Below are 23,076 nucleotides of genomic sequence, written 5' to 3' on the forward strand. Positions count from 1 at the left end.
GGTATAGGAAGCCTCCACGACACCAAACAGACTTGACAAAAATAGAACTATCCCACAACATATTATCATTAAAACAACAAGCACAGAGAACAGATAAAGAATATTGAACACTGTAAGAAAGAAAAGACAAATAACATACAACATATAACATACAAAGGTAAACCCATTAAAATCATAGATCTCTCAGTGGAAACCTAAAAAGCAAGAAGAGCATGGAGTAAGGTATTCCAGGCACTGAATGAAAATAATTTCAACCCTAGATACTCTACCCAGCAAAACTATCATTCAAAATAGATGGAGCAATAAAAGTCTTCCATGATAAGCAAAAACTAAAACAATATATGACCACCAGGTCACCACTACAGAAGATTCTTCAAGGAATTCTGCACATAGAAAGCGAAAGCAAACAAAACCATGAAAGGGCAGGCAGTAACAAACCACAGGAGAAGAAAAAACAAGAAAGTAGAGAACAGCATTGAGTCAGCTATACACAATCAAACCCTTAAACAACAAAAATAACTAAATGACAGGAATCACCACATACCTATCAATACTAACATTGAATATTAACGGACTTAATTCCCCCATCAAAAGACACCGTTTGGCAAACTGGATTGAAATGGAAGACCCAACAATCTGTTGCTTACAGGAGACCCATCTCATCGACAGAAACAAGCACTGGCTTAGGGTGAAAGGCTGGAAGAAGATGTAACAAGCCAATGGCCCCCCCCAAAACAGGCAGGAGTAGCAATATTTATCTCTGACAAAGTAGACTTCAAACTTACATTGATCAAATGAGATAAAGGACACTCCATACTAATAAAAGGGGAAATATACCAAAAGGAAATAACAATTACCAACCTATATGCACCCAATGTCAAGGCCCCCAATTTCATCAAACATACTCTGAAGGACCTAAAAACAGACTCCAACACAGTGGCAGTGGGAGACTTTAATACCCCCCATCACCAATAGATAGGTCATTCAAACAAAAAATCAATAAAGAAATTCTAGAACTAAATCACACCATAGAGCAAATGGACCTAGCTGATGTCTACAGAATATTTCATCCAACTTCTGCACAATATACATTCTTCTCAGCAGCCCATGGAACCTTTTCCAAAATTAATCATATCTTAGGACACAAAGCAAGCCTCAGCAAATATAAGAAAATAGAAATAATCCCATGCATTTTATCTGATCACAATGCATTAAAACTAGAACACTAAAAGCAACAGTAAAAAACATGCAAACAATTGGAAGCTGAACAACACATTGCTCAATGATCAATGGGTCATTGATGAAATTAAAGAGGAAATTAAAAGGTTCCTGGAAATTAATGAAAATGAAAACACAACCTACTGGAACCTGTGGGACACAACAAAGGCAGTCCTTTGTTGTTTATAGCCATGAGTGCATATATTAAAAGGACAGAAAGATCTCAAATCAATGACCTAATGCTACACCTCAAGCTCCTAGAAAAACAAGAACAAGCAAATCCCAAAACAAGCAGAAGGACAGAAATAATAAAAATAAGGGCCAAAGTCAGTGAAATAGAAACAACAACAACAACAAAAAAAATACAAAGAATCAATGAAACAAAAAGCTGGTTTTTTGAAAAAATCAGTAAGATTGACAAACCCCTGGCAAACCTGACTAAAATAAGGGGAGAAAAAACCCAAATCAGTAAAATCAGAAATGCAAGAGGGAAGATAACAATAAATACCACAGAAATCCAGCAAATTATCAGAGAGCACTTTGAGAACCTATATTCTAATAAATTTGAAAATCTTGAAGAAATGGACAAATTTCTAGATACTTATGACGATCTAACATTGAACCAAGAGGTTATTAATCATGTGAATAGATCTATAAAACAAAATGAAATTGAAGCAGTAATCAAGAGTCTCCCAAAAAAGAAAAGTCCAGGACCTGATGGATTCTCTGCTGAATTCTATCAAACCTTTAAAGAAGAACTAATACCAACCCTCCTTAAATTGTTCCATGAAATAGAAAGGGAAGGAACATTACCTAACTCATTTTATGGAGCCAGTATTACACTCACCCCAAAACCAGACAAAGATATCTCCAAAAAGGAGAACTATAGGCCAGTCTCCTTAATGAACATCGATGCAAAAATCCTCAATAAAATAATGGCAAACCAAATCCAACAACATATCAGAAAGATCATTCACCACAACCAAGTTGGCTTCATCCCAGGGATGCAGTGGTGGCTTAATATATGCAAATCTATAAATGTAATACAGCACATTAATAGAAGCAAAGACAAAAACCACTTGATCATCTCAATAGATGCAGAAAAAGCCTTTAACAAGATCCAACACCACTTCATGATAAAAGCTCTAAGAAAACTAGGAATGGAAGGAGTATACCTCAACATTGTAAAGGATATATATGACAAACCTACAGCCAACATCATACTTAATGGTGAAAAACTGAAATCATTTCCTCTAAAATCAGGAACGAGACAAGGGTGCCCACTATCCCCACTCCTATTCCACATAGTACTGGAATTCCTAGCCAGAGCAATTAGGCAAGAAGAAGAAATAAAAGCAATACAAATAGGTAAAGAAACTGTCAAAATATCCTTATTTGCAGATGATGTGATCCTATACCTTAAAGACCCAAAAAACTCCTAGCCACCATAAAGAGCTACAGTAAGGTGGCAGAATACAAAATCAGCTTACAAAAATCATTACCTATGGAAACAGCCAAGATGCCCCACTACTGACGAATGGATCAAGAAAATGTGGTATCTGTACACAATGGAATTTTATGCAGCCATGAAGAAGAATGAAATGTTATCATTTGCTGGTAAATGGATGGAATTGGAGAACATCATTCTGAGTGAGGTTAGCCTGGCCCAAAAGACCAAAAATCGTTTGTTCTCCCTCATATGCGGACATTAGATCAAGGGCAAACACAACAAGGGGATTGGACTTTCAGCACATGATAAAAGCGAGAGCACACAAAGGACGGATGAGGATAGGTAAGACACCTAAAAAATTAGCTAGCATTTGTTGCCCTTACCGCAGAGAAACTAAAGCAGTACCTTAAAAGCAACTGAGGCCAATAGGAGAAGGGGACCAGGAACTAGAGAAAAGGTTAGATCAAGAAGAATTAACCTAGAAGGTAACACACATGCACAGGAAATTAAGGTGAGTCAACTCCCTGTATAGCTATCCTTATCTCAACTAGCAAAAACCCTTGTTCCTTCCTATTATTGCTTATACTCTCTCTTCAACAAAATTAGAGACAAGGGCAAAATAGTTTCTGCTGGGTATCAAGGGGGTGGGGGGAGAGGGAGGGGGCAGGGTGGGTGGTAAGGGAGGGGGTGGGGGCAGGAGGGAGAAATGACCCAAGCATTGTATGCACATATGAATAATAAAAAAATAAAAATTAAAAAAAATAAAACAAGACAAAATAAAAATCCAAAAAAAACCAAAAATCATTACCTTTTCTATACACCAATAAGAAACAAACTGAGAAAGATTATATGGAAAAAATTCCATTTACAATAGCCTCAAAAAAAATCAAATACCTAGGAATAAACTTAACAAAGGATGTGAATGACCTCTACAAGGAGAACTACAAACCCCTGAAGAAAGAGATCGAGGAAGACCACAGAAGGTGGAGAGATCTCCCGTGCTCGTGGATTTGTAGAATCAACATAGTAAAAATGGCAATACTACCAAAAGCAATCTACATGTTTAATGCAATTCCCGTCAAAATTCCAATGACATTCATCACAGAGATTGAAAAATCTACCCTAAAGTTCATTTGGAAACACAAGAGACTGCAAATAGCCAAGGCAATACTCAGCAAAAAGAGCAATGCTGGAGGTATCACAATACCCGACTTCAAACTATATTACACAGCAATAGCAATAAAAACAGCATGGTACTTGCACAAAAACAGACATGAAGACCAGTGGAACAGAACAGAGGACCCGGATATGAATCCACACAGCTATGCCCACCTTACTTTTGATAACAGCGCCAAAAATATACGATGGAGAAAAGACAGCCTCTTCAACAAATGTTGCTGGGAAAAGTGGTTATCCATCTGCAAGAAACTGAAACTAGATCCATGTCTATCACCCTGTACTAGTATCAACTCAAAATGGATCAAGGATCTTAATATCAGACCCGACACTCTGAAGTTAGTACAGGAAGGAGCAGGAAACACTCTGGAAGTAATAGGTATATGCAAGGATTTTCTCAATAGAACCCCAGTAGCTCAGCAACTAAAAGAAAGGATAGACATTTGGGACTTATAAAATTAAAAAGCTTCTGCAAAACAAAAGAAATGGTCTCTAAACTGAAGAGACTACCCCCAGAGTAGGAGAAAATATTTGCCAGCTATACATCAGACAAAGGACTCATAACCAGAATATATAGGGAACTTAAAAAACTAAACTCTCCCAACATCAATGAACCAATAATGAAATGGACAACTGAACTAAACAGAACTTTCTTAAAAGAAGAAAATCAAATTGCCAAAAAACACATGAAAAAATGCTCACCATCTCTGGCCACAAAGGAAATGCAAATCAAAACCACACTAAGATTCCACCTCACCCCTGTAAGAATAGCCTTCATCAAAAACACCAACAACAACTGGTATTGGAGAGCATGTGAGGAAAAAGGAACCCTTGTCCACTACTGGTAGGAATGCAAGCTAGTGTAATCACTCTGGAAAAAAATATGGAGGTTTCTTAAAAATCAAAACATAGATCTGCCATGTGATCCAGTAATCCCACTCCGGATATACCCAAAGGAATGTGACACAGGTTACTCCAGAGGCACCTGCACACCAATGTTTATTGCAGCACTATTCACAATAGCCAAGTTAGGGAAACAACCAAGATGCCCCAACTGATGAATGGATTAAGAAAATGTGGTATTTATACACAATGGAATTTTACTCAGCTATGAAGAAGAATGAAATCTTATCATTTGCAAGTAAATGGATGGAACTGGAGAACACCATTCTGAGCAAGGTTAGCCAGGCTCAGAAGACTAAAAATCGTATTGTTCTCCCTCATATGCGGACTTTAGATCTAGAGCAAATACAGCAATGTTGTAGGACTTGGGTCACATGATAAGGGGAGAGCACATACGGGAGGTATGGGGATAGGTAGGAAACCCAAAACATGAAAGTGTTTGATGTCTCCACTGCAAAGGAACTAATACAGAAACCTTAAAGCAACAGAGGTCAATATGAGAAGGGGATCAGGAACCAGTGAAAAGGTCTGGTAGAAATGAATCAACTTGGGTTATAACACATTTGTACACTGAAGCAATGTTAGGAATCTCTCTGCATAGCTATCCTTATCTCAACTAGCAAAAACGCTTTGTCCTTATTATTGCTTATGTCTTCTCTTCAACAAAATTAGAGATAAGGGAAGAACAGGTTCTGCCTGGAACGAGGGGGGTTTGAGGGGAGAGAGAGAGGGTGGGGAGGGGGACAGGGGGTAGGAATGGCTCAAATAATGTATGCTTGTGAATAAATGAATAAAAAAATTTTTTTAAATCACCAAGAGAAAAGGTAGAGCACTATTTTAAAAAATAAACAAATAAAAGGATCAAAAAGGAAGGAAGAAGTAAAATGATCCCTATTTATGGATGGTATGATCTTATACCTAACAGACCTTAACAATTCCTAAAACTCTTAGCTCTCATAAACCCTTTCAACAAAGTGACAGGATAAAATATATAAAAATCAGTAGCTTTTCTATACACCAACAATGCAGAGTGAGAAAGAAATAAGGAAAATAATTCCATTCCAACAGCCTCAAAAAAAAAAATACCTAGGAATAAAGTTAATGAAGTGAAAGACCTCTACAACAAAAACTGTAAATCACTGAAGAAAGAAATGGAAGAAGACACTGAAGATGGAAAGACAGGACTCCTATAGGCAGAATCAATATTGTGATAACGGCTATAGTACCAAAAACAATCTATATGTTTAATGCAATCCCCATCAAAATGCCAATGACATTCTTCACAGAGATTTTTAAAAATCCACATTAAAGTTTATATGGAACTGCAAAAAGATCGCAAGTAGTCAAAACAATCCAGAGCAAAAAGAACAATGTGGAAAATATCACACTACCTGACTTCAAACTATACTTCAGAGCAAAAGCAATAAAAACAGCATGATACTGGCACAAAAACAGGCATAAGACCAATGGAACAGAACAGGAGACACAGAAATAAACCCATGCTGCAACTATTTTTGACAAAGGAGACCAAAACATATGTTGGAGAAAATACAGCCTCTTCAACAAATAGTGCCAGGAAAATTGGATATCCACATGTAGAAGACTGAAACTAGATCCCTGTCTCTCACTTTGTACTAATATTAAATGTACCAAAGACTTTAATGTAAGATCTGAAACTACTATAGGATAGGTAGGGAAAACACTGGAACATACAGACATAGGCAATAACTTCCTGAATGAAATTCCAACAGCTTAGAAAATAAGAGAAAGGATTGACAAACAGGACTGCATCAAACTAAAAAGCCTCTGCACAGCAAAGGAAACAGTCACTAGACTGAAGAGACAGTCTATAGAATGGGTGAAAATCTTTGCCAGCTATACACCTGACAAGGAATTAATAATCAAATATACAGAAAGCCCAAAAAACTAAACTTCCAGAGAATCAACAACCCAATTAATAAATGGGCAAATAAACCAAATAAGCAATTCTCAAAGGATGTACAGAAGTCAAAAAATGCATGCAGAAATGCTCACCATCCCTGACCATAAAGGAAATGCAAATCAAAACCACACTGAGATTCCACCTCACTCCAGTCAGAATGGCTATCATCAACAACACAAATGACAGCAAATGCTGGTGAGGATGCAGGAAACCCTTATATACTGTTGGTGGGAATAGAAATTAGTGCAACCACTACTGAAAGGAGTATGAACGTTCCTCAAAAAACTAAAAATAGAACTACCAGTGATACAACTCCTGGACATATACCCAAAAGAATGTAAGTCAGGATTCAATTGAGACACTTGCAAACCCATGTTAATTGCAGCATTATTCACAATAGCCACACTATGGAGACAGCCCAGGTGCCCTAAAACTAAGGAATGAATTAAGAAAATGTGATATATCTATATCTATACACACATACAATGGAGTATTATACAGTCATAAAGAAGAATGAAATTATGTCTTTTGCAAATAAGTGGATGGAACTCAAGATCATGTTAAGCAAAGGAAACCAGGTTCAGAAGCACAAGGTCACATGTTACTCTCATGTGGAAGCTACACCTAAAAGATAAACACACACACACATATACACATGATCATATATACATACATAGAACGTAACAGTGGACTAGAGGGAAGGAGGAAAGGAAAAGAGACTAATAGAGAGTGAATATTGAAATACTTCTGCGTATGACAATGGCATAATGAAACATACTTAATACTGAAAAATGGGGGACAGGGAAGATAGGGAAGGAGAAACAGAAGGTATTAATCTGATTAAAGTATAATATATTCATGTGTGAAATACCATGGCAAACTCCTTTTAATAATGAATATACACTTTTAGAAAATGAAGGACAGGAACGTAAAGCAGGTCCTGTTTGGGGGTGAGTACAAGTGGGAGGAGGAGGGTGAATGAAGAGAGTGAAGGAGGGTGAATAGGTTGGTGTAGTTTATATACTTGTATGAAAATAGAAGAATAAAACATATTGAAATTGTTTTATGAAGACAGGAGGGGAGATCAAGGAGAATGATGGAAAGGGTAAATCTACTCAAGATACATTGTAAACATATATGGAAATATCACAATGAAATCCCCCTGTACAAATAATATATGCTAATAAAAATATTTTTTTTAAATGCTAGGCCAGGCACTCACTGATAACTCACATCAGTAATCCTAGCTGCTTGGGAGGCTGAGATAGAGAGGATCATGGTTCAAGACCAACTCGGGCAAATAGCTCATGTGATCCCATCTCCAAAATAACCAGAGCAAAATCGACTGGAGATGTGGCTCAAGAAGTAGAGCACTTGCTTTTCAAGTATGAAACCCTGATTTCAAACACGACTCTCACCAAAAAATAAGAAAAAAAATGTTGATATGGGAGGTGGGAATGTAGCTCAATGGCAGTGCACTTACCTAGCATGTGGGAGGCCCTAGGTAAAACTTAACATGGATCTATGTTTATTGATTTCCGTTTATTGATACGGAAAGCTCATACAATGTACTAAATTAAAAGGAGCAATAAAAATAGCCTGTATAATGTGACCCTGTCTATTTCTTAAAAAGTCTTAAGGTTATATTTATGATAAACATTTAAATATGATTATTAGGTTGCAGGATTATTAGTGATTTTTTTCCTTTTCTTCTTTCAGACTTTTTTAAACCTATCCTTTTTTGTGTGTGATTTTTTTATACAATTCAGAGAACTGTACAATTTAGCTTACTTTTATAAGTGGGAAAAATAAAGCTATTCTAATTTATTAAAAGCCTCAACAAACCAGATATTTAAGAAAATACTTTACTTTGTATAAGAGATGAAACAGTTGCAACTGCTTCTGGAAGATTCCTTGGTTTGGCTTACAATTAGCATTGAAATGATTTTATTTATTCTGTAAGCCATAAAAATAATTATACTAATAAAGTCATCTTAATTAGTGATCCTCAATCTTATAACTATGAAAGTGACAAGGAAAAGCAGCTCATTGCAGAAATAATGTGAATAACTTGCTATTCTTAAATTTGATCATGCTTTGAATTTCCTATTTGTTATTTTCTTTGAAAAATATATTAATTGCTAAAGCTGATTCTCTTCATCAAGGTATTGTATATAGCAACAGGAAACACGACCATGTTTAATGTTCTTAGATTTTAAGCATTGTATAGGCAATTGTTCTTTCCTCATTAAATTAAAAATTAAAATGCAATCTTTTAAGAGTCTGCCCTTTTTCTTTGTTACCATACAGTTCACCTGTTCTTAAAGATAAAAGGTTCTGTACCTATTTTCTGGTTTTAGACAGGACTGGGTGCATTCAGGGTAGAATGGCCGTAGACTATTTTCTGGTTTTAGAAAGAGGCATGTTAGCACATGCCAAAAGTAGGCATTTCTTCAAAGATTACATAACATTTTCAAGGAAAAAATAGCAAATAGTGTAGCAGCAAGAACCTTAGAAATCTTAAAATGCATCCAAGTTCTATCATAAGCCAGCTGTACATCCTTACATAAACCATTGCTCACAAAAGGAGGGGTTTTTAGGTTGGATGGATGATCAACAATTCAATTCAATAAGCATTTGGTGAACACCTTTATATAAAATATTATATTAGATGTGGTGAAGAAAAAGTAACTAAAACAAATAGAATCAACTTGAAAGATTTTACAATCTTACAGGAAAAAAACATTTTAAAATCAGTCAACAGCTTGCTTCTTCTGTGATATGACAGAACATATTTTAAACTTTCTAAGTAAATACAAGCTCTTTTAAAATAAGTAAACAATAATAATAATAATAGGAGAAAAGCTTGTTCAACACTCGGGTCATGATACATTATACATAACCAAATAGATTTAAGTGAAATGTTCAACTTTTAACAAAATATATCTTATTTTATAGTTCAAAGAAGAAATATAATGAAAGGGATTTTTAAAATAAATTTTCAAATTCTGATTAATTCTAAAGTTTACTTACCTTTAAAAAAAATCCCTTCACAAAAGTTAATTGCTGCTTCATGGAGCTATTATTCATTTCAGTACTCCACTGACCAATATCTGATTACCCTGTCTTCTAGCTAAAGACAGTGAATGACAAGTTTACTACTTAAATAATGCAGCCAGAAGTAGGGAGAAAATATTCCTTGAAAACAAACCATTGGGGAAGTGGGGAGAAAATGGACCAATTCAGAGAAATTCCATACTACTCATATAATGCACAGAATTATCAAAAGCAGCTCATCTTTTCTATTACAGAAGCCAGGGAAATCAGTAGTCTAGGAGCAAAGGCTGGTTTGGTTTTAGTTTTGATTCTTTTTTTTTTTTTTTTTTTTTTGCCTCATTTTTTCCCTACCTTCAATCTTTCAGAGTTCAAAGACAATAAACAAGAGCATGTGAATTGTTTCCCAGCTCTAGCATAAAGGAAATATTATTCAACCACAAGGCCAAAGCTAAGCATCTAACATGTTGTATAAGCAGAAGAAATAGTGCTGTAAATAATCTTACTCCAACTAATACATGAAATTTATAGAGATGAACAGATTGTTTCAAAACACTAAAGTTGACTAACAGTCCACCTTACATGGACGAAAACACACACACACACACACAAAAGATCTACATCAAAATACTTTTCCCCTAAAGCCAGGCATGGTTGCCTATACCTATAATCCCAATATTTAGAAGCCTGAGAGTTAGAGGCAAGCCTAGGCTACATAGCCAGACCCTGTTTGAAAGAAAACAAAAATAAAAGTAATTTAGCACTAAAAATTATTTTTTCATTTCAACTTGCATTTACTATAAACCTTTAAATACATTTGATGGCTGGCCTCAAACTCCCTCTAGTTATGTCCTGCTTCAGTCAGGCACGGTGGTGCATGTCCATAATCCCAGCACTTGGGAGGCTGAAACAGGAGAATTACCAGTTTTACAACAGCCTGGACTACATAGAGAGAGTTTGTAAAAAAAAAAAAAATTTTTTTTTTAAATGGGGGTTGTAGGGGCTGTCAAAGAACAGACATAAATTAAGCAAAGTTTTCTGTTATCTTTTCTCTTTACCATGCCTTATTAAGTATAGATTTTTCATTCAGTACTGTTATAAAATGCCACAATATCATCACTATCTCATCTCTGTTTTATGACAGTGCCTGATTCAGATTACGTAGATTATGTATCTTTATAAAATATTAAATATCCACATGCAGAATGATTAATCAATTATAAAGCTGGGTGAAAGGTGATAATGCAGAGAGGGCTAGGGAAGACTTTTTGAAGTCTAACTTCTACGGGTGATTCACAGACAATTAATTTGAAAACAATAAAAATTAAACTATATGGTTACAGTTAAAACTTCCTCAAAAATAGAGGGGATGAACTAATTCAGATTATAATACATTTATACATGGAACTCCCTGTATAGCTATCTTTAACAAACAAAAATGTCACTTTTTTTCTTTTACAAATTCAGAGAACAAGAAGGCAGAACAGGTCCTTTCTGGGGGTGTTGGTATCAGTGGGAGGCGGGAAGATGTGGGGAAGGGGTATAGGAGTGTGAATATGGTACAAATTCTGTGTACACATGTTTATAAATGGAAAAATGAGACCTGCTGAAACTATTCCAGGAATGGGGGAAGGGAGGATAAGAATGATGGAGGGGTGAATTCAAGTATGACATATTTGATATTTTGTAAGATCTTTTGTAAAAGTCACAATGTACCCCCAGCATAATAATAAATAAATAAATAAATAAATAAATAAATAAATAAATAAATAAATAATTCTCATAGGGAAAAAAAGCTTTCTCAATAATAAATATTTTCTAATTGGGAAAGCATTTCATTACCCCCTTATTAGCCTCCATTAGAGTTCTTCTGGAGTAATCAGTACAGTGAAAACAGTAAATATAATAGTAGCTACATACAATCAGAGGAACCTTGCAAGATAAGGAAAAATAACACAAGCAATAGTTATTACAGCAGGTTTGTGATAGGCCATATGAGCTACATTTTCACCTTTGAAAAGACAACTCAAAAGGGATACTTAAAGTTTGCTTCTATTATAGCTCCAAATCTAACTAGGCTGGTATGAAGTAGTATAAAAAACAGAGATTCCACATGCAAATCTTTTAAACTCCCACCAACATTTCTAATGCCATTATTTCAATTTAAGAAACTACATGCCATGTAAGAAAATACATACCTTTCTCAGGCATTCATACTCCTCACGAAGTTCCCCAGGCTTACTTAATTTGATTGGCGCTCTAAATATAAACTCTGGAGGAAAAGGAAAAGAATTTTTTTTTCTTTTATTCATATGTGCATACAATGTTTGGGTAATTTCTTCCCCCTTACCCCCGCCCGAAAAGAAATATTTTTAACAGGACTTTCTATGAAGAAACCTAGATCTTATCTTATAATTGCCCCAAATTATAAATCACATAAAAATTGTGGTCATCTTAATTTGAATATGCATTCATCCATTTAATAAATATTAAAGCTTATAAGTCAGTGAGTGTTCTAAGTACCGGAAGAAGTACTAAATAAACAGTCCTTGCTCTCATGGAGCTTACAATGTTGTAAAGGGAACAAAGAGCAAGCAAATACACATGCGCACAAACACACACACATACACACACAGTAGTGTGGTAGTAGATGCCATACAAAGAAAGTAAGTGTAGGGTAGGAAAAGGTTATTTTATATAGGATGGTGTGGAAGGAGCTCACTGAAAAAGGAACACACTGAAAGATCTCAAGGAAAACTGTATTTAAAGCTCTTGGTTCAATGTTACCAAGCAACATTTTAAGTGAGCTGAAGTTTTTCCTATTTCTTTCTCAACACTGCAAAAGTATTTTCCTACATATAACCTGCATATAATCTTGTATCTTAAATATATTTTCAGCATGCAACCTGATTTTTCTTTTTATTTTCAAAGCCTTCCATGGTTTTGATTAGCCTATAGAATAAAGTCAAAACTTTTTTGGGTTTGGATCATAGCTCAAGTCGTAGAGCACTTGCCTACCAAGTGCAAGGCCCTGAGCTCAAACTCGAGTACCACCAAAGATCATCATCATCACCATCAAAACTTTTCAACAATCCTTCAAGGTACTCCAGTGAGATTACTTCATCTCTCGAAAACACCATGACTCTCAACCTTGACTGTCCAATCACAAAATATTAATTTTAAAACTTATTCTGTTCTCTCAGCTGAAATTCTGTCTTTTCCCCTCCTCTATCTCTCTCTCTCATATGTACATATATATGAAAAATATATATACACATATACATATATATATATTTGACTCACACCTCCAGTCTCCGTATTTTTAAATCCAAGAGATCAGGTCTATACGAGGCATATAATACATGTCAGTTATATGGTTGATGAAAATTAAAGTTTAGAACAGGAATAAAAGATAAGACTTAAATGTTATCAAAAAGGAAAGTTAAGTATCACTTCTGCCTCCCTAAACATACGTGACACAATGTTTTATATCCTCTCTATATATTTAGTGGTTTATATGTGGTGATAATTTTCAGACTTACTGATAACCTCTACACCCCACTGATGTTGATCAACGTTTGTTCTAGAAAAGGTAAGCTCCTCAAAACATTGCCTTTAATCTTTTGTCTCTACTATTTTTTTATTACTGTTATACTAGGATACATTGTGACATTTATAAAAGTTATCACAATATATCATAGCTGAATTCACCCCCTCCATTATTCTGTCTCAAGTATTTGAAAAAAGTTATTCAGTATATTATTCCTGAAGAATATAAAAGATACTTAGAAACACTGGGCCTAATGCAGATATGAAAAAACAGTTAACTTAAATGTCTACCAAGAACTAAAAAATTGTTACACCCTGAGTTTGGAGGACAAACATTCCATCACCTTTCACCACTTTTAAAAAAAAAAAAGTCCTCTTTTTGGCAATGTGTTTCATGTGGTAGAGCACCTGCCTGGCAAGTGGGAAACCCTGAGTTCAAACCCCAGTACTGCCAGAAAAGAAAAAGTCCTCATGATCATGATGACTATTTTTGTCATATCCCTTAAGCACATTTCCACTCGCAGGCAAATAGTATTTAAAAATCAGATGCTTTTAAAGAGAACAGGAAGGCAGGAGAGGACAACAAAGCCCTTAAAGCAAAAAAGTACTTTAAACGCATTTACTGAAAATCTATTACTTGTAAGATACTTCATATACATTTTCTCAGTGACCTTTCACAGAAACATTATAATGTAGGTAGTACACTCATTTTACAATAAGCCAACTGAGGAATTAAGTGACTTCCTCAAAACTGGAAGAAGAGCTTTAATAGGAATAAAGAGGGAAGTTAGATAATAACTTTATTTATAAAAGGGCAACTCATCCAGAGTTAAGCCCAATCTCTTTCCCCTACTAGAAAAACCCACTGTAGTAGCCACCCCCTTGAAAAAGTGTTTCTTACTATCTTTAAAAAGTAAAAGGCAACCCATCAAGAAGATAATGACCATGAACTTTTATGAACCTACAATAAAGTAAAAACAAATAAGATTATAAGGAGAAATTAATCCAAAATTATGGTAAGAAATTTTAATATATAATTAAAAACAGAGTAGGCAAACCAACATGTAGCAAAATTATATAAAAACTAGGCAATAAAATTAGCAAATATGATCATGTATTTACATATATGTACCCAATGAATACAACAGTCTTACAGCAAACAAAGAATAATTTAAAATATTGGTGATACACTAAGTTGCAAAGATGCTTCAAAAAATTCCAAAGAATTTATATTATATAGACTTTGCTCTTTGATCCTAGCTGCCATTTTTGAAGCCTAGCCTTTCTAGCTCTCTGGTTATTGGCTCTGTGTTACCCTATATTCTTTCTCAACAAATTCCTTTTCTGATTAAACTTGCCAGAGTATATTTCTGTTTACTGCAACTAAGAAGGTTAGCTGATACAATCTTTCACATGGGTCTTTGAAATGATCAGCAAACCAGGATCTAGTAAAACTAGACAAGGATGAAAGAGACAGACAGACAGACAGACAAGCAAACTAATACTCAAAATAAAAAGGAGGACCTAAACATAGATACCAAAGTGAGTTAAAAACTCTAGAGATTATTAAAACAATGCTGTAATAAGAGATAATGCACATATATCACTTTGCATGCCTACTAATATACCACAAGATAAAATTGTTGGAATCAGAACCACTTAGTCAAAAGAATAATGTATTTTTTAACAGGTAATACCAAATCAACCTTCTTAAAGCATGTATCAATTCACAGTCCTACTAGCAATGCGTGAGAGTACCATTTATTCACACCTTTTCCAACACAACTTGAATGTTGAAAATTTTAATTTTGCCAATCTAAAGTGTGAAATTATGTTTCTTATATACCTATTTTGAGTGAAACTGAGTGCTATTCATACCGCTTAGAGCAATCTGTATTTTTTCTAATATAAAATACATATGCAGTTCCTTTCTTCTTGATGTATTAAAGCCTTCTCTTTATAAGGAAAATTAGTTCTATATCACATGAAGAGCAATTCTTTCCCCTAGTTTATCATTTGTGTTCACCTTGCTTATATTGGTTACTTTTATTTAGCTATATTACACAAACTTTTTTTATGGCATCTGCATTTTGTATATTTGAAAAGGCATTCCGGCCAAGATGAAAACAATTCTATCATAGTTTCTTCTGATACAAACCATAGATTCTTCTTAGATCTACTTTTAAAACTTCTAAATCTTTATTTCTATTTGAGGAACAACATAAGGAACATAATCTTATTCAGGCTCATAAATTAAGTCTACTATCCAACACAAGAGACCAAAAATATTTTAGCGATAGCCTGGTAGAAATGATAATTTTAACTTACTGTTGGAGAATTTGTTCTAAAATGATTTTTGCTAACATTTAGCAAAACAAGGTCTTCAGAGTGAAATTCATTATTCTGTAAATTAATATATACTAATAATAAAAAGGGAAATTTTTTTTCAAAAAAAGTCACAAAGAGCTTACAATCTTCATCTTTTAAACAATATAAAAGTAAAAGTTAATCTCCAACAGAGAAGCTTCAGAGCCTCAGGTAAGTCAGTCTCAACTTCCCTTTCTCTAAAATCAGAATAATATTGAATATACTTATGATTAATAATAACCAAATCATGACAGGTTATTATAAGCATCAAATGAGTAAAAGTATTTTTAAACTATTTCAGCCAGTAAAGTGGCATATAACATAATTTATTAACTGTAAAATTATTGCTGGTATTAGTGGGATAATATCCTTTAAATTGTAGTTCAGTTTAATTTATTTGCAAATACAACTTATAAGAAACAAAGATAATGATCTTTGATATGTATAATACATGAAAAGTTAAATTCTCTTTGGGATACTTATTAAGAAATCTCAAAGTTTATATGAGGCTAAGTAGTAACTCAGCATACTGATTGAAATCTTACTATGCCTCTGATTTATTTGTGATCAAAAGGTAATAGGCAGTAGCATAGTGTGGTGGTGCACATCTGTAATCCCGGCACACAAGATTCTAAAACAGGAGGATTGAGGATTACATATTCCAGGCCAGCCTATGCTACACAGCAAGTCCAGGCTAGCTTCGGCTACATGGTAAGACCTGTATAAAAACAAAAAACAAAAGCAAACAAACAAAAAGGTAATAAGCAGAGTTAAGGGTAAAGTACCAACTTGTTTTATTCACCAAAATAGCAATGATATAAATCAGTTTAATCTTGGGTTAGGATTAATTATGCATTGCTTTAAGAATACAAAATGCTAAATAGTCAAGATCATTTTTTGCCCCAACAAAACTTACTATACTAAATGAGCTCATGAATTACACTGATAGCTTAAAGTACTTCTTGAATACTAAAAGAATTAAGCATAAAATATTGTGAAGTAGTCCAATATGACCTTAGTCATTTCTATTTTAGAAATGCCCTTACAAATGACAACATGGAAAAAAATCCCATTTTTCCCTGTGAGCTTGCATAAAGAGCACAACATTGGGTTCAGATATTTCCTTTGTCAATGAAGTAAAAGTATTTAGAAATGTCAAAACTTCTCCTTGCCTTTGTCTCATCTATCAAACAGGAATCAAAATACTGGCCAACATATCTCATAGGAAAGCAGACCACAATTAAAAGTAGTAGTAATGGTTGTAATTAATAAAGATTCCTTACAATAAATAAAATAGCTAACATTTAATGAGAGTGCACTATATGCAAAATGTTGCACATACACACATATCCACACTGCAGAAAAGAGTTGATGTCACAGGATTAACTGTCTATCCTTATAGAGGCTTCCTTACAAAGTTGTCCCATGGCTGTGCCAAGGAACATGGATTTCAGGTGGGCTCCCATCCTCCCTAACTCAACTGTTTATAGAAACAATATAGTTTAGGCCCAATGCCTGCTTTCCTACTAGGAGTCTGAAATTTTAATACACTGGGAGTGGATGCCTATGTGATCAGCTCCCAATGAAAACCCCAGACACTAAATAACCAGCATGTTTCCCTGGTTGGCAATATTTTGCACATGCTGTCCCATGTCCCTGTTGGGGAAATTTAAATGCATGCCATGTGCCTCCACTGAGAAATAACTCCAGAAGCCTGTACCTGGTTTCCCCCAGACTTTGTCCCATAAAGCTTTTCCCTCTGCTGATTTTGCTATGTCCTTTCACTGTCATAAATCATAACTGTGAGTTTAACTATATGCTCAGTTCTATAAGTGCTCCTATTGAATCATTCAAACTGTGGGTAGTCTAGGGGACCACTCAACACACACACACACACACACACACACACACACACACACACTCATCTCTTCATGTTTTTATTTGTTTTTGAGACAGTGTCTCTATACTATGTAGTCCAGGCTAATCTCACACTCACAATTCTCCAGCCTCAGCTACCCAAGTGCTAGGATTACAGGGGGGAACCACCAGCTGTAAAAATCTCTTTAGGACTAGGCACAAGTGGCTCACTCCTGTAATCCGAGCTAGTCAGGAGACAGAAATCAGGAGGATCACAGTTTTAGGATCTTGGTTTGAAGCCAGCCCAGGCAAATAGTTCACAAGACTCTATCTCAAAAAAGGGTTGGTGGAGTGGCTCAAGATGTAGGCCCTGAGTCCAAGCCCCACTACCACCAAAAAAAAAAAAAAAAAACCTCAGATCTCAGTTTCTACTTCAGAAATGAAGGTAACACATTAGGTAACTTCTAAAATTAATTATAATAGGAATAGTTATCAAAATAATTTCTTTGAAACTTTATGAAATGTGGTGCTTCAGTCCAACTGAATTAGTATGAAAAATAGACCAGGTAAAGATCAGAAGGTGAAAATCTCCCTTTTAAATCAAAGTCTTTCACAATGCCTTTTATAGCTGGAGAACATGTAAAGAATATGTAACATTATTAATTATACTGACTGTTAATAATAACCATTCGGGTTCCCTGATTTTTCATAAAAAAATCAATCACGAAAATAATTCGTATTTGCAGATATGGGACTTGACTTAATATTCTCTTCCCTTCTCTTACTTTCTTAGTATCATGTGTTAGCTTCCCGTACCCCAAAAGAGGAAATTGTGGTTGAAATGCAAGCAACACTGGTACAAAAGCAGAGGAACAAAATGTTGAGTCAGAATTAGAAAAAGAAACACAAATCTCCTATGTCCAGAGGAGTTAATCACAAATTTACCAATCTGTCTATCAGCTGTTACTGGATTTTCAAGTATTTTCACAGTTTGGAAATGACCGTTCACCCTCCCTTCACCTTACAGAAACGAAATGCTGAAATCTACTTCAGTGTCACTGAGATGTTGAATATCCTAGCGTACATAAATGAATCCAATGGATGAAATCCTTTCTTAATGCCTATCCTCTGACTATAACTATGCATAACAGGAAGAGAAGCTCTCAAAGGACATAATGTCTTTAAGAATGGTACACACTTGTGGGCAGTGACCTACTCTGAGTATTGCCTTCAGTCTAATGTGAATTGTAGAAACAGCTATACTTCCTCAAAGGTTCTTCCTGAAAAAAGATTTTCTCTGGGGCAATTTAACTGGTTATTAATAAAGGCAAACAAAACGAGTTACGAGACAGGCATTTACTACTTGCATCAAATCAAATGTTATTGTCAAAGCATCCATACTCAATGCAATATGAGAAAAAGAACCTCACTCACTGTATTGGGAAGATACTAACCTAAGAATCCTCAAATCCAAAGTAAACCATCCATTGGTACCTGGCTATGCTTGAGGTTTTACCCAAACACCCAAACCCCCACCTCTACTCCCACCCCTCCCAGGTTTAATTTTTTTCTTTCTTTCTTTTTCTTTTCTTTTCTTTTTTTTTTTTTTTGTGGTACTGGGGTTTGAACTCAGGGCTTCATGCTTGCTAAGCAGGCACTCTACCATTTGAGCCATCCTGTCAGCCCTTTTTTGGGTTGGATATTTTAGAGGTAGGGTCTCACAAACTATTTCCCTAGGCTGGCTTCGAACTACAATTCTCCTGATCTCTGCCCTTGAGTAGCTAGGATTATAAACAAGAGCCACTGGTGCCTGGCGAGGTTGAATTTCTTGTAAGTGCAGCAGAAGGAAAAAGAACTTTGGACTTACTGAGTCTTAGATTCTAAATTGACTATTCCCATTTTATTACCACTTACTATCTATTTGTCCTTAAACAAATAAAAAATATCTTTGTAACTTGGCAATAAGACAACCATATCTCAGAACTATAGATAAGATAAAAATCAATTCAAGAACTTGTAAGATGTTAAGGGTTTGGTGAATTATTTAGCACTATGCAAATACACGGTTATATTAATATCTGCTATAAAATGGTTAACTGGGAAGTAATGCATTTTCCTTAAACATTAAGGTATGATTTTCTATAATCACAAGAGTTAGTTCTATACCACTATGACATGACAAAAGAGGCAATTCATAAGACCCAAGTCTCTACGCCTACCTCTTGAGCTTCACATCAATTCATTCCCTCCCTATGTCACAGTCCATTAAGTTTATATTACCTGGGTCAAACTAATCTTTCTATCTCCACATTTCTGCCTAAAATGCTCTCAACTTACACTCTTACCATCCCCAGCCACCTCATATGGGGCTAAAAACAACTCATCCTTAAAATTCAGTTTAAGCAAGGCACCAGTATCTCATGCCTTTAATCCTAGCTACCCAGGAGGCTGAGATTGGGAGGATGAAAGTTCCAGATCAGTCCAGCCAAAAAGTTTGCAAGATCCCAATCTCAATGGAAAACAGCTGGGTGTGGTGGTGTACATGTCATCCCAGCAATGGTGGGAAGCTTAAACTAGGAGGACTGCAGTCCAGGCCAGCCTGGGCAAAAAGCAAGATGCTATCTCAAAAATAACCAGAGCAAAAGATAAGCACAATCTCTGAGTTCAAACCACAGGGGGAGAGGGTGTTTATATTTTTAAAGAGTTGAAACTTCTAAAAGGCATAATAAAACAAGGCCAAAAGATAAAGCTGGAAAATTTGCCACACACGTAATAAATGGCTAATTTACAACTCTATCATCACCAGCAACATCATTATGATGACAGCGAATGATGTTTTGATTCAGGGTCTGTACTCTCATCCACTATGCTACACCTATGCATAACAAACTCACATAACAAAGGACAGGCAGTTTATACTTTATATATTTATATTATGCAAAAATAAAAACCTGAAAAATAAAATAATTCATTGGATTGGAACAGATCAAAAAGTTTGATAAAGACAAGAGTTGGCAAGGATATCCACTACCTTAAAGATAAATATGTTCAAAGACAGGTGTACAAGAATGTTCACTGATCACTCCCAAAACTCAGGACTACAAACAACCTAAATGTCTTTCAAATAGAGACTGATTAAATAAATTATTAGATGCCTGGGACACCATGGATCTATTTCTACATTGACTTTTTATTGCCGGTTTCTTGGTTTACCTGGTAATGTTGGTTAAAATGCCTGTCATTGAGTGTGAAAATCTGTAGCAGATTTGGACAGCTATTTTCGTACAAAGGATTCACCATGTTCTCGGATAGCCATTACAGTGAGGGCAGACTACAATCCAAGCAGGTCATGAATTGACTCAAAGCTGGCTGCAGTCTTTGTGAAACTTGTAAAGCTCATTGTACCCTTGCTTGCAGTCCTCCAAAGGTCCCCCTGAGGGATCAGTGTGTTTTACCAAGCCTATCTTCCTTGGAAGATCCTGAACATTTTCTTCCTCAGCACTGAAGAACTGCTAAAATCTGCCTTGTTTTTCAGTAGCTTTCTTCAAGGTTCCTCAGCCATTTACCATGCACAGTTTAATCAGCAAATACCTCAGGGAAAAAGCAGGTGTAGGGATGCACCTCCATTCTCTCTGGGATCCTCACCTTTCTGGTTACCTCAGCAACCCCTAACTACAATTTTTTTATCCCCAGTCCAATGAAGAAAGCACTTCTGACTTCTCTGCTTCTTGCTAACTGCTCTCTCTCTCTCTTTGCCAAGAACCACAAATGTCTGAAATCCTGGCTGTCTTGGCAACTTAGAGTACTTTCATATAGATTTGTTTTAAATCAGGCTTTCCTAGCTATTCTCAGCAGTTTTTGTCTGCTACAATCTGTTCCATTGTAGCAGCAAAGTCTACATACTTCATTAAAAAACGAAAAGAGGCAAAACAATTTTAAAAGCATGATGAAGCATATCAGAAAGCAAATGGGCATTTATAAATAAACCTGATGGAAAAAAAGTGATCAACAAGGGTTGACTTTCTTAGTAAAGGCCAGGCTTCCTGGAGCAGGTGAATGATGATAGGCATTAAGAAACTGTAAAAACAAGAAAGCCATTCCTCACAAAGGAAAACTACATAAACAAAGGCAGAAATAAGTGTGCTGTGTGAAAGAGTGACCTATGTGAAAGACTGGGGTATGGCAGAAAGCAGTGGATGGTAATGTTGGATGAGATGGAAGCAGTTGACAAGAGCGCCTGAAGGCATAGGACTGGAGCCTGAGGATTAATTCTTAAGACAAAATAATTACTTATCTACTCCTAAATCTGAAGGGTATAGAAGAAGTGGTATGAAACGTTTCTAAAATCAATCTGGTAAGGGTGGGATGGAGTTGAGGGTAAGGCAATCATCACTGACCAAATGTAATAATAATGTAGTAAGAAGAAAGGAGTAACAATGAAGGAAGAAATGGGTCTAAAAGACCTATGGGAAAACTGAGAGAAACAGTCTCTAAAAGGGCAAAATGGTGGTAGTAAGGGCAGAAAAGAAGATTCTAATGGAGAGATCTTACATGGGTTCCACTGAAAGGGGACATAAAAGTAGAAATGTCTCTGAGCAGTTGAATACAAAAATGGAAGGGTTAGAACTGCATATGTTGAATGGTCCACTTAGGAATGTCACCAAAAACTATTAAGAGCAGATATGCCTGGATGAGGCCTCTAAAGGAAAAACCAAAGAGCAGAAAACAATGCTACACACAGAAGTTACTAGGCTTTCAAGTCAGGTAAGGGAAGCTAGGAAACCAGAAAAGAAGGCAACAGGAAAGAAAGAGCTCACATACTTTTTAAAAAGCAGTACTAGTTCTCAACTATAGCAGAGCAATCAAATCAATGTGGCTATAAAGAAGTCCATATTAACAGGTCTTCTGAGGATGTAAGTAATCACCAAAGATTAAGAGGTTAAAGGGGAAATTAGTAAAGGAAAAAAAAGAGTAAAGAACATTCCCTTAAGAAAGGCATATAAGACCAGGTGTAGTGGCTCACACCTTTAATCCTATCTACTCTGGAGGCAGAGATTGGAGGATCAAGGTTTGAGGCCAATTCAAGCAAAAAGCTCGAAAGACCTCATGTTGATCAATGAAAGGTGAGCACGGAGGCATGCACCACATGTCATCCCAGCTATGTAGAAAGCATAAATAGAAGACCGAGGTCCAGGTCAGACAGGTACAAATGTGAGAGTATTTGAAAAATATCTATAGCAAAAAGAACTAAGAAGATGGCTCAAGTGTTAGAGCACCTGCCTTGCAAGCACAAGGTTCTGAATTCAAACCCTAGTAGGGTCAAAAAACAAAAAAAGAAAGGAATATAATAAAAAGTAAAACATGTATGATCCAAGTCCTAAAGAAATTACAATTTTACAAGGGAAGAAAAAAATGAGCAAATGAACAGTTTTCAAAAGAACACGTGATCAATACAAGAAGAAATGTTCAACATTCTTGGCCATAAAGGAAATGAAAATCAAAACATCATTGAGATTCCATCTCACTCCAGTCAGAATAGCTACTGTCAAGGAAACAAACA

The 23,076-nt window shown here is 35.5% G+C and overlaps 1 protein-coding gene across 1 annotated transcript in view; it reads right to left on the minus strand.

Moving 5' to 3' along the window:
• Window positions 1-23,076, minus strand: part of Rnf169 (ring finger protein 169) — a 96,857-nt gene that overhangs the window by 55,839 nt on the left and 17,942 nt on the right. The window contains exon 2 of the mRNA XM_074082875.1: window positions 11,942-12,015. Within this exon, the coding sequence (XP_073938976.1) occupies window positions 11,942-12,015 (74 nt within the window). The remainder of the gene's footprint in view (window positions 1-11,941; window positions 12,016-23,076) is intronic.

Source organism: Castor canadensis, chromosome 1 (assembly GCF_047511655.1).
Source record: "Castor canadensis chromosome 1, mCasCan1.hap1v2, whole genome shotgun sequence".
In the NCBI taxonomy this organism is placed as follows: domain Eukaryota; kingdom Metazoa; phylum Chordata; class Mammalia; order Rodentia; family Castoridae; genus Castor; species Castor canadensis.